The 12967-nt window shown below is 45.3% G+C and overlaps 1 protein-coding gene across 1 annotated transcript; it reads right to left on the bottom strand.

The window, feature by feature from the left end:
- Window positions 1-2507: 2507 nt before the first annotated feature.
- On the bottom strand, window positions 2508-12363 carry SST (somatostatin). The gene is made up of 2 exons (XM_015828319.1): window positions 12223-12363; window positions 2508-2720 (listed from the first exon to the last, which is right to left on the bottom strand). Exons 1-2 carry the CDS (start codon window positions 12361-12363, stop codon window positions 2508-2510), a joined length of 354 nt encoding a protein of 117 aa, XP_015683805.1.
- Between the last annotated feature and the right edge of the window lie 604 nt (window positions 12364-12967).

The raw sequence follows: 12967 nt of genomic DNA, 5'->3' as shown, positions 1-12967 counted from the left end.
GGAAGGAAGGAAGGAAGGAAGGAAGGAAGGAAGGAAGGAAGGAAGGAAGGAAGGAAGGAGAGAGGAATAGGGAGGAAGGAAGAAGATGGAGGGAGGACGGAAGGAAGGATAGATGGAAGGAAGGAGAGGAGAGGAGAATAGGGAGGAAGGAAGAAGATGGAGGAAGGGAGGAAGGAAGGAAGGAAGGAAGGAAGGAAGGAAGGAAGGAAGGAAGGAAGGAAGGAAGGAAGGAAGGAAGGAAGGAAGGAAGGAAGGAAAGTAGCTGGGTCTTCTCTATTCCTATGGAAGATCTTTCTGGATGATGCTCAGGTAGCTGCGTTAATCACTTATCTCCAAAGTGGAACAAAGCAGGTCTCCCAAAAGCAGCCCGCAGCATCTCCTTTGAAGCCATTATTCCCCTCCGCTTCCACGACTGATCTCTTTTTCATTTCCATATCAAGGATCAATCGATTTTTCTTCGGTTAGAACTTTGAAGGCGGGCTGATTGCATGCAGGGGAGACACACAAAGCCATTTGCACACCTGCTATTTTCTTGCAGGCTCTTTAAATCAATGCCACGGCTGCGTTCTCACCATGTTTATGGCCTAAGAAGGACAGGTTAAAATGATTTCCTACAACCTGCCAAGCTGAGTCAATAGCGATGTTGGTTAGGTAATGTGTATAAGTGCGTGTGTAGTTCGTGCGTTGCGCAAACGGAGGCCGGCCTCTCGTTGGATCCATGTTGTGTGAAAATTCAGCAAACGGGTTAATTCGATAGCTTAACTTTGTTCCATCAAAAGGGCCGCTCAACTCATTGTGTTAAGATGTTCCTTAGTTTTACGCGTAAGGGATGTAGTGCCTATATCACACTGGACAACCTATACATCAATGGTTTCTTTTGTTAAACCAACACAGAAGATGATTTAAGTCACTACTCAGGTTAAGCATGTTGTGTGAATAAAAACATGTATAACTTCTTAGCCATCATTCTAGGGAGTGTTCCTAATTATATTGTGCTTCTGTTCACACAACTTGCTTAACCTGGGTATTAACTTCTTAACCCTCATTCTAAGAAGCATTGCTAATTATATTGTGCTTCTGTTCACACAGCTTGCTTAACCTGGGTGTTCTTCTTAACCCTAATTTTAGGAAGCGTTCCTAGTTATATTGTGCTTCTATTCGCACAACTTGCTTAACCTGGGTGTTTTCTTAACCCTAATTCTAGGAAGCGTTCCTAATTATATTGTGCTTCTGTTCACACAACTGGCTTAACCTGAGTGTTTTCTTAACCCTCATTCTAGGAAGAGTTCCTAATTATATTGTGCTTCTATTCGCACAACTTCCTTAACCTGGGTGTTCTTCTTAACCCACATTCTAGGAAGCATTCCTAATTATATTGTGCTTCTATTCACACAACTGGCTTATTTATTTATTTATTTATTTATTGAATTTATATCCCGCCCTTCTCCTTGCGGACTCAGGGCGGCTGACAATCAATTAAAAATACACCAATAACAATTACAAAATTAAAATTAGTTAAAAAGAAATATTTAAATGTTGTCTAATTAAAATATGATTAAAACCCCTCTAAAAATTGCCCTAGGCCAGTCCCGCTTGTTGGAATAGCCATGTCTTAAGGGCGCGGCGGAAGGAAGGGAGATCAGGGATCACCCTGATCTCTGGGGGCAGCTCATTCCAGAGGGTGGGAGCTCCCACAGAGAAGGCCCTCCCCCTTGGGGTCGCCTTCTGTTCACACAGCTTGCTTAACCTGGGTGTTCTTCCTAACCCTAATTCTAGGAAGAGTTCCTAGTTATATTGTGCTTCTGTTCGCACAACTGGCTTAACCTGGGTGTTTTCTTAACCCACATTCTAGGAAAGGTTCCTAATTATATTGTACTTCTATTCGCACAACTGGCTTAACCTGGGTGTTCTTCTTAACCCACATTCTAGGAAGCGTGTCTAGTTATATTGTGCTTCTGTTCACACAACCGGCTTAACCTGGGTGTTTAACCTAATTAACCCTCATTCTAGGAGGCCTTCCTAATTTCGGATCTGTTATTGGAAGGCTTTTGCTCGATTTTTTTACTGCGTTAAAAAAGGACCTGGAACGGTAATGAGGTCTCGCTTTGAATTTCAATCATCGGACGATTAATGATCGATCGGTCGATCCACGGATCGATGGACGAGCTTTAACCCATCAATGATAGAGAAAAGCTGCAACCAGGACACTTTGAAACACAAGCTTTATTGCCAGAGAGAGAGAGAGAGAGAAAGAATTTAAATCAGCCAAAATGCAGGGTCGGTTTTCCGGGAGGGGGATTCCGAAGAAAGAGAGATCACAAACTCCAGGAAGGTGTGTACAATTGAAACGGAAAGTTTTTATTAAAACAGCTTCAAAACCAAATTGGACTCTTTTTTTTTTAATATCATTTTTTTATATATATATTACAGTCTTCAGCTCCTGGCGTGAAGAGACTAAGAAAAGAGAGCGAGAAAGAGAGAAAGGGACGGAAAGGAGAGTTGGAAAGCTAACAGGAAGTGAAGGTTTTCCAGAAGAAATTTTTGCATCCGGCTTTGCGCTCCCGAGGGGTCAGGCCCGGGTTCAAGTTCGCCGATCGCTCGAGTTCCAGCCTGACCTCATCCTGTTCGGCCCCGCGGGAGAGGTCGTCGGAAGCCAGGGCCTCGTTCTCCGGCGGGTTGGGTTCGGACAGCAGCTCTGCCAGGAAGTATTTCGCCAATTCCTGGGAAGGCGGGAAGAAAAGAGAGAGCCGGGTCAAAGGACTGGACAGGAAGAGCAGAACGATGGCGCTGGAAGGGACCTTGGAGGTCATCTAGACCAGCCCCCTGCCCAAGCAGGAGATCCTTACCAAATAAGAGTTGGAATGGACATCAGAGGTCATCTAGTCCAGCCCACTGCCCAAGCAGGAAGCCCTTACAGTTGGAATGGACCCTGGAGGTCCTCTAGTCCAGTCCCCTGCCCAAGCAGGAGATCCTTACCAAATAAGAGTTGGAATGGACATCAGAGGTCATCTTGTCCAGCCCCCTGCTCAAGCAGGAGACCCTAACAGAGTAACAGTGGGAAGGGACCTTGGAGGTCATCTAGTCCAGCCCACTGCCCAAGCAGGAGATCCTTATAGAATAATAGTTGGAAGGGACTTTGAAGGTCATCTAGTCCAGCCCCCTGCTCAAGCAGGAAACCCTCTACCATTAAAGCCAAATAGCTGTCCAATCTCTTCTTCAAAACCTCCAGCGATGGAGCACCCACAACTTCTGGAGGCAAGCAGTTCCACAGGTTAATTGTTCTCATTGTCAGGAAGTTTCTCCTTAGTTCCAGGTTGCTTCTCTCCTTGATGAGTTTCCATCCGTTGCTTCTTGTCCTGCCTTCAGGCGCTTTGGAGAATAGCTTGACTCCCTCTTCTTTGGGGTAGCCCCTCAAATACTGGAAGGCTGCTATCATGCCCCCCCTCATCCTTCTCTTCATTAGACTAGACATACCCAATTCCAGCAACCGTTCCTTATATGTTTTAGCCTCCACCCCCTTAATCACCTTTGTTGCTCTTCTCTGTACTCTTTTTAGAGTCTCAACATCTTTTTTGAATCGTGGTGACCAAAATATGGGGTTTTTTTTTATTTAGGATGTTGCCAGGCATTTGCAATAAGTTGCATCGTGGGTCCTGCGTGGCCTCAAAATATTCATGCAGAAATTAAGCACCAGTGTCTTTACTTACAGCAAAAGTAAGCCATCAACAACCCGATCAACAACTAAAAAATCACACCCAAGCAAACACCACGTAAATACCACACCCAGATCAGCACACATTCTTCTAGATAGAATAGAATAGAATAGAATAGAATAGAATAGAATAGAATAGAATAATAATGGAATGGAATGGAATGGAATGGAATAGAATAGAATAGAATAGAATAGAATAGAATAGAATAGAATAGAATAGAATAGAATAGAATAAATATTGGAATATAGGATAGGATATGATAGGATAGAATAGAATAATAGGAATAGAATAGAATAGAATAGAATAGAATAGAATAGAATAGAATAGAATAGAATAGAATAGAATAGAATACAGAAAATGAATAGAATAGAATAGAGAAAGAATAGGATAGGATAGAATGAAATGGAATGGAATGGAATGGAATGGAATGGAATGGAATGGAATGCAATAGAATAGAATAGAATAGAATAGAATAGAATAGAATAGAATAGAGTTGGAAGGGACCCTGGAGGTCTTCTAGTCCAACCCCCTGCTCAAGCAGTAGACTGTCCAGTCTCTTCTTAAAAGCCTTCAATGATGGAGCATCCACAACTCAAGATAAAGCATCTGCAGCCCCCCTCCATTTTCTTAACATGGGTCATGGGTTCAATTCCACTGTCCTGACCTCGCTCCCTTGATAGACAGCAGGCTGCGTGTAGAATTCTTCCATTGGGATATAGATGTAAGTCTTCTATCTATTATACCTTAACCCCTGGGCCACCCGGCCTCCAGTCACCGTTCCAGATCCAAAAGGCGAATTAAACAGGTCCCACCAGGTCTCACCTTTCCAGCTGTGGCCGCATCCCCCACAGTCCTGAGTTCAAAACTCAGCCCATGGGCAACCAGCGTGGCTATACGACGGTTTCAGCCTCCCGGGGGAGGTCACATGATCACCCTTTGCAACTTTCCCAGCCGGCTTCCGACACGCAAAGTCAACGGAGGAAGAAGGATTTGCCAACTCCCTAAAGGACTGGAGTGCTTTGCAGAGAAATTGCGAAATTGGGTGTGCCTCATTTAACAACCGCCAGGTTTAGCGACGGTCATAAGTGGAGGTCTACCTACCGTGCTCTCAATTTCCCATCGCTACCAACATGGGGTTTGTAGGATAATAATAATAATAATAATAATAATAATAATAATAATAATAATAGTTGGAAGGGACCTTGGAGGTCATCTAGTCCAACCCCCTGCTCAAGCAGGAAACCCTATACTATTTCAGACAAATGGCTGTCCAGTCTCTTCTTAAAAACTTCCAGTATTGGAGCAGTCACCGCTTCTGGAGGCAGATGGTTCCACTGGTTAATTGTTCTAACTGTCAGGAAGTTTCTCCTCAGTTCCAGGTTGCTTCTCTCCTTGATGAGTTTCCATCCGTTACTTCTGGTCCTGCCTTCAGGCGCTTTGGAGAATAGCTTGACTCCCTCTTCTTTGGGAGATACTGGAACACTGCTATCCTGTCCCCCCTTGTCCTTCTCGTCATTAAACGAGACATACTCAATTCCAGCAACCGTTCCTCATATGTTCCTTATATAAAAGTTCATTTTTCCTAACATGCAGAATCCGCTGATCGTGCGATCCGGTCATGGGGGACCTTTAAAACCTGTGTTCACACAGCTCCCTCGACAACATTAATGGCTTTGCCATTGAATTCACGTCAGAAAGTCGCCAAAGGGGATCAAATGACCCGGGGACACCGCAACCGTCGTTAAGTACATGCCAGTTTCCAAGCCTCCAAATTTTGATCACGTGACTGTAGAAATTCTGTAAGAGTCGTAAGTGTGAAAAAAAAGGTCATAAGTCACGTTTTGCAGTGCGGCGAACCGCCACTAAATGGATTCTACCTGTATTTGCAAGTAACTCGTCTTTTAAGCAGCATACCCCCAAATTCCAACGTCTAATGTGGCACTTACACAAACTGAAATCACTCTTATTATATAATTTTTGCGATGTTCTGCTGAGGACACGGCGGTCTATGTGAGGCTACATCGTGTCCCATTCATGTTTTAAATTTCCTTCTGTGCTTTTTATTTTATTTACTTGTAAATAAATAAATGTTTATTAAAAAATAAGTAAATGTTGCATTTTACTTATTTGTAAAATTTACTGGCTCTTATCATGGGGCTTTAATTTTTTTTTATATCTGTCACACAGTTATGGAAAGTTTTCTTCATTTAGACTGTTGTGCTAATTTCAAATACTGTATTTCTCTTTTAATGTAAGGTTTTCTAGAGTCGCAAAATAAAGAAGGACATATAATTTTGGGAAGACATTACGGTGCGCTCTGGAAAGGCAATTGCTTTCCCAGCAGGCTGTACTGCAATTCCCATCATCCCCAGCCAGTGGTTGGACTTCGCTCAAGTGAATGGAGTTGCAGTCTGCCCCATCTACAGCATCCCGGGGTGATACACAATTGACACAACGTGGGACTTGGTTGGTTATATAATCATCCGTGTGCACTGTGCTTGCGTTCAAACAGACCAAAAATGAAACCCACAGAGGTAGAAACATTAAGAGGGAGGGTAGACTTGTCTGGTATGCTAAGCCACGGTTTGTTTTAATCATAGTTTGTTGACTGAGCCTTTTTGAGTGCGGTTTTAACACCACGCACATCAAACGGTTTCGCTGTTTCTGTTTCGCTCTTAAATGCTCCAACACTGGAAGTCTTTAAGAAGAGACTGGACAGCCATTTGTTTGAAATAGTATAGGGTTTCCTGCCTGAACAGGGGGTTGGACTAGATGACCTCCAAGGTCCCTTCCAACTATTATTATTATTATTATTATTATTATTATTATTATTATTATTATTATTATTATTATTATAAACTAACCAGAGATTGCATTCGTACAACACTTTGAGAAAGGAGGAGAAAACTCATCAAGCTGATTAAGCTTCAGGCAGTCGCAGCTAAACCTGACCTTGGTTAGATGTGAATGAATATGGCTAACTCGGGGATGGGTGGTTGAGTTCACACAATTCCCGTATCCCATTATTAAAATCACTTGTTTTTCCAGGTTCCCACAATGCACGGAACTAGGAAAACCAAACAAGCTAAGGTGAATAATCCTGTGTTATTTACTACACCACAAGAATAAGAACATTAAGCGAAGATTAAAATTAAGCCAGACCCAGCACATTCTAATAAACGTAGCCACTGGGGTCTTTCACTAACTCAGATTAAGGTGCATTTAGACAACAATTTACGAGCATAATGGTGCCTACCATCACGGTCATAAGTCGGGACGGTCATAAAATATAGGGACAGTTGTAAAATGATGTTTTTTGCAGCGGTCATTAAGCAGATCAATGATTTACTGTGGGCCCAGTTTGGCCAAAACTTGGAAATACCGGTTTTCAATAAAACCATTGTTAAACATGGTTAAAGGTGACTACGGGATACTGCAATGGCCTTTGGTCACATGATCACAGGTGGGAAAGGTGTGACCCATCAGAACTTCAAATCTGGGTCATAAAGTAGAGGTGGGAAGACCTGGGAAAAAAAACCTGGAAAAAATTGGGTTTGGTTTGATTTTTCATTTTTTTCCAAAGCCTTTTGGGGAAAAAAAAAAACGGGGGGAAAAACCTGTTGGTTTTTTTTTCAATTTTTCCAGTATTTTTTTTCCAGGACTTCCCATCTCTAAATAAGCCCAAGGCAGGTCCCTCATAACTTCAAATAGTCACTAAGCAATCGGTCATAAATAGAGGACTAGCCGTATTCCTCTTTCTCACGAAAAGTCGGAGCAGATCCAAGCCTGGGTTGCATAAACAGAGGCATAGAATCAAGATCACGCGAGGTATTAGTACCACTTTACAAAGCCCTAGTAAGGCCACACCTGGAACACTGCAGCCAATTTTGGTCACCATATCACAAAAAAAAGATGTTGAGAATTTGGAAAAAGTTCAGAGAAGAGCAACTAAGATGATCCAAGGCCTGGAGGCTAAAACATACGAAGAACGGCTGCGGAACTTGGGTCTGGCTAGTCTAGAGAAAAGAAGAAATAGGGGAGACATGATAGCAGGGTTCCAGTATCTGAGGGGCTGCCCCAAAGAAGAGGGGGGTCAAGTTATTCTCCAAAGCACCAGAGGGAAGGACGAGAAACAATGGTTGGAAACTGACCAAAGAGAGAAGCAACCTGGAATTAAGGAGAAACTTCCTGACAGTGAGGACAATTAACCAGTGGAACAGCTTGCCACCAGAAATCGTGGGCGCTCCATCACTGGAGATTTTTAAGAAAAGACTAGACATTCACCTGTCTGAGATGGTATAGGTTCTCCTGCTTGAGCACGGGGCTGGACTAGAAGACCTCCAAGGTCCCTTCCAGCTTCTATTCTATTCTATTCTATTCTATTCTATTCTATTCTATTCTATTCTATTCCTTATTCTATTCTATTCCCTATTGCATTCTATTCTATTCTATTCTATTCCTGCTTTTATTCTATTCTATTCTATTCTATTCTATTCTATTCTATTCTATTCTATTCTATTCTATTCTGGGAGTTGAAGTCCACCCATCTTAAGGTTTCTAAGTTGGAAAAACTTAGAATCGACATGGACTCTTCTCTAAGTCCATGTTTCTTCTCTAGGGTTGTTCCTCGCCCCGGAAATTTATAAGACGAACTTCATTCCCTTCGTGGTTTTGGAGAGAAATATTTGTGCGCAGGACGGAAAGCAAAATTGTGTTATTTCTGCAGAGCTGGTGCAATTCAGATTCTTCTTCGCAGTTCTTGCTCATTCGCCTCTCATTTAGCGACTGTCTTTAGAGGAACAGATGTGCTGGCTTTCTACAATTGGTTTAATCACAGACAGCACCCTAAGCTTGGCTGCGTAACACGAATGTCGCTGCGTAGTTATTTCACAATTCTATATACGGCAGGCCAGTTTTCATAACTCAGCAGGTGGAACTCTCCCCCTCTTTTTCAGTACAACATGTCATATTCTGGACTTAGGTTCTTCTCTATTGAATCATCTCTTTCTACAAATAAATCCGTAGCGAATTTGGAATTATTTTTACGGGGCGACGCACGATAGCCCAGTTTTAATATTACGCTGGGCAGAAGCTTTTGTGTCGTAGGACCATAATATTCTACACTTCTGTTCTTCTATAGCTGCCTCTTTTCAAACCCCTATCCATAAAGAAATTATAGTTATTTGCCACCTTCTTAATCATCTTTTTTTCAGAAGGAGCATGTGCATATTGCAAAAGTGGCTGCCTCGTGGATTTTATCGCAAGCGTTAGAGTCCGTGTGTTTGCGTGACGACTTTCTCAAATGCATTTTTGAGGTTTTTTTCTTGATATTAAGCCCTGTGGTGCCTTTTTTCCACTATGGACGTATGCTGGACTAAGCCTTTTTTTTCTTAGCTATCTGCTACAAACCACGATGCCTTTTTTAAGTCTGAAACCACTGCTCTCACATCAGCTTATCTCTCGGAGTTGTGAGTGCTCCGTCACTGAACGTTTTCAAGAAAAATATTGGACAACCAGTTGTCTGGTATAAGGACTCCTGCCTTGGGCAGGGGGTTGGACTAGAAGACCTTCAAGGTCCCTTTCCAGGCCTAGAAGTCTTCCGTGGGATTGTCCTTTGGTCTTATTTGGGGCATTCTCCAAGGCAAGTGACTTGATGTCAACTCAACGTTCAGCCACCCCTCTCGTCTTCTGACTCCAGTGTTGAGAAACTTGAAAGCATTGCGTATGTGTGTGTGTGTGTGTTGTGTATTGTGGGCTGTGTGTGGGTGTGGGGATGCATCCACCACGAAAACAGCCCGTGTACTGGTTCAACCCGCATCCATCCGCAAGCCTGGCGATCCGAGTTTAATCTCGGTCTGTCTTTTCAGAACCCTGGAGAGTTCCACGCTCCCCCCCACCCCCCCCACCCCCAAAAAAGTCTCGTTCGTTGGGACGGATTCCCGCCTTGCTTTCCAGGATAGGATTTCATCCCGGTCCTATACAATTATTTGGGGGTGGGGGGGCATGAGGGGTTTTTTTTGGGGGGGTGTAGATCTAAGGGTCCTTTCTAAGAGAAGAACCGCCAGATTTTTGAGATGGGTGGAAGAATTCGCCGCGGTTATTCTAGAAAAGCGGCTGTGTTGCGCTAAAAACGAACAGTAAAAAAATCTCTTTTTCTCTCTGTTTCTCTCTCTCTGTTTCTCTCGGTGTCTCTCCCTCTCCGTTTCTCTCTCTCTCTCTCTCTCTTTCTCTTTTTCTGTGTGTTTCTCCATCCCCGTTTCTCTCTCTCTCTCTCTCTTTCTCTCTCTCTCTCTTTCTCTCTCTTTCTCTCTCTTTCTCTCTTTTTTTCTCTCTGTGTTTTTCTCTCTCCCCGTTTCTCTCTCTCTCTCTCTCTCTCTCTCTCTCTCTCTCTCTCTCTCTCTCTCTCTCTCTCTCTCTCTCTCTCTCTCTCTCTCTCTCTTTCTCTCTCTTTCTCTCTTTTTTTCTCTCTGTGTGTTTCTCCCTCCCCGTTTCTCTCTCTCTCTCTCTCTTTCTCTGTTTTTTTCTCTCTCTGTTTCTCTCTCTCTCTTTTCTTTTCTCTCTGTGTGTTTCTCCNCTCTCTCTCTCTTTCTCTCTCTCTCTCTCTCTCTCTCTCTGTTTTTCTCTCTGTTTTTCTCTCTTTCTCTCTCTGTTTTTCTCTCTCCCCGTTTCTCTCTCTGTTTCTGTTTCTCTGTGTGTGTTTTTCTCTCTGTTTTTCTCTCTGTTTCTCTCTCCCCGTTTCTCTATGTTTCTGTGTTTTTCTGTTTCTTTCTCTGTTTCTCTCTATATATGTTTCTCTGTTTCTGTTTCTCTCTGTGTGTTTCTCTCTCTGTTTTTTTCTTTTTCTCCGTTTCTGTTTCTCTCTGTGTGTTTTTATCTCTCCGTTTCTCTCCTCCCGTTTCTCTCTCTATTTCTCTCTGTGTGTGTGTGTCCTCCGTGATGAGTTGCAATCCTGATTCAAGCGTGAGCTACTTCTGGAGCAGGACAGGTGAACCAATCTGGTTTAGGGGTTAAGGCATCGGGCTAGAAAGCGAGAGACCAGGAGTTCAAGTGTCCCCTTAGCCATGAAAGCCGGCTGGGTGACTTGGGTCTCGACCTAGCCCACCTCACAGGGTGGTTGTGGGGAAAATAGGAGGAGGGAGGTGTGTTGAATATGTTTGCTGCCTTTTTATAAAAACAGTGAGGACGGGAGATGGAGAGATATCCTCACCAGAATCCTCAATGCCTCAGCAATGGCAGACTGCCTGCCTTCCTTCCTTCCTTCCTTCCTTCCTTCCTTCCTTCCTTCCTTCCTTCCTTCCTTCCTTCCTTCCCTTATTCCTCTCACACTCCTTCCTTCCACTTCTCATCTCTTCGTCTCCTTTATTCTTCATCTCCTTCCATCTCCCTTCCTTCCTTCCTTCCTTCCCATCCCCATATCCTTCCTTCCTTCCTCTCCCAGATTCTCATCCCATCTTCCTTCATTTCTTCCTTCCTTCTTTCTTTCCCTTCCTTCCTTCCTTCCTTCCCATCCCCATATCCTTCCTTCCTCTCCCTTATTTTCATCCCATCTTCCTTCCTTCCTTCCTTCCCATCCCCATATCCTTCCTTCTTCTCCCTTATTTTCATCCCATCTTTCTTCCTTCCTTTCTTCCTTCCTCTCCCTGATTCTCATCCCATCTTTCTTCCTTTCTTCCTTCTTTCTTTCCCTTCCTTCCTTCCATTCCCATCTTCTTCCTTCCTCTCCCTTATTTTCATCCCATCTTCCTTCATTTCTTCCTTCCTTCCTTCCCTTCCCATCTCCTTCCTTCCTTTCTTCCTTTCTTCCCTTCCTTCCTTCCATTCCCATCTCCTTCCTCCTTTCCTTCCATACCCTTCTCTTCCAGCTTCTTTCCATGCTTCCATCTCCTTCCCTCTCTTCCCTTTTTTCCTGTCTGTCTGTCTGTCTGTCTGTCTGTCTGTCTGTCTGTCTGTCTGTCTGTCTGTCTGTCTATCATATTGCTCCTACCGACCGCACTGGGGTGCGGACCCTCAGCCCGATCTCGGCACTAAGGGACCACTCAGCACTGAGTTCAGTCGTCCTAGCAGCTCCGTAAAGCCTCCAGGTTCAGTAACAGTTTATCCCTGAACTTCTTCCAGTGGAAATCAGCCAGGCTCGGGGGGGGGGGGGGGGGAGGCTCATATCTTCGAGCGCTGTTTACCTACCTGGAGGTCCTCGGAGGGTCCAAACCATTGGGCTACCCTAGCCCAGCTGCTTCAAGGTCCTTCCTCCCCAAGAGAGTTAGGAATTAAACCTCCATGGACAGGAAGAGTCTACCTTTGCCTTTAGTGAGTCAACAAAGCAGGGGAATCTCCCTTTCTTCCTGTCGGATCCAGCTTCCCGCAGCTCTCGGGATCGGGCGCGGCAGACGGCGCTCTGCACTCGCTCAGAGGGCTCCTCTCTCTCTCTCTCTCTCTCTCTCTCTCTCTCTCTCTCTCTCTCTTCGGGCCATTTCCCCACCCTACCCCGCCTGGGGTCGCCGGCTCTCTTTACCTGCTTCCCCGCGGCTGCGGCCAGGGATTTCTGCAGGAACTGCCGGAGCCTGGGGTCGGAGGGCGCCGCTGCCACGGTGCTCCACGCCACGGACACGGACACGAGCAGCGCCAGGGCGCAGTGGAGGCGGCAAGGGAACATAGCGGCGACGAGGCGGCGAGGCTGGAGCGCGGAGATGCTTTCAGTGTCTCCGGTGCTGAGCCCAGGCCAGTCTTGGCTTCTGGGGTGTCCATCGGCGCCCCCACTTTATAAAGCCCTCTGCTGACGTCAAGGCAGGGGCGCGACACCCCCCCTCCCCCCTCCCCCCTCCCCTCGCTTTGATGGCCCATTAAGCGCGCAGATCCATCAAGTTTAAAGGAAAGGGGAGGAGGAGAGGGTGGGGGGAGACCCACGGGGAGGCGGGGAGGGGAAGGGTGGGGAGGGGGAGGGGAGACCCACGGGGAGGCGTGTGGCACCACCACGCCCCCACCCGAACGGGCTCTTTTGCTCTCCCCTCCTACACACACACACACACACACACACACAGAGAGATGCGTTTCCTTCCGCAAAGGACACGGCGGGGGCAGATTATTTCGTGATTCCCCCCCAAATTGATTTTATGGGGGTGGCCCCGCTGGACACCCCCCCCCCTCACAAATACGGTTTATTGAGTGGAGGCGGGGCGGTGTGGGTGTGTGGGGGGGTGCAAAGTTGGAGGAGAAACTTTCTCCAGATCCTGAAATGAAGGCAGAACAGCTTCGGGCTA

This window comes from Protobothrops mucrosquamatus, unplaced genomic scaffold, assembly GCF_001527695.2.
Source record: "Protobothrops mucrosquamatus isolate PMUCROS unplaced genomic scaffold, P.Mucros_1.0 scaffold4394, whole genome shotgun sequence".
Classification (NCBI taxonomy): Eukaryota; Metazoa; Chordata; class Lepidosauria; order Squamata; family Viperidae; genus Protobothrops; species Protobothrops mucrosquamatus.
This window is presented reverse-complemented; position numbering and strand designations above follow the sequence as displayed.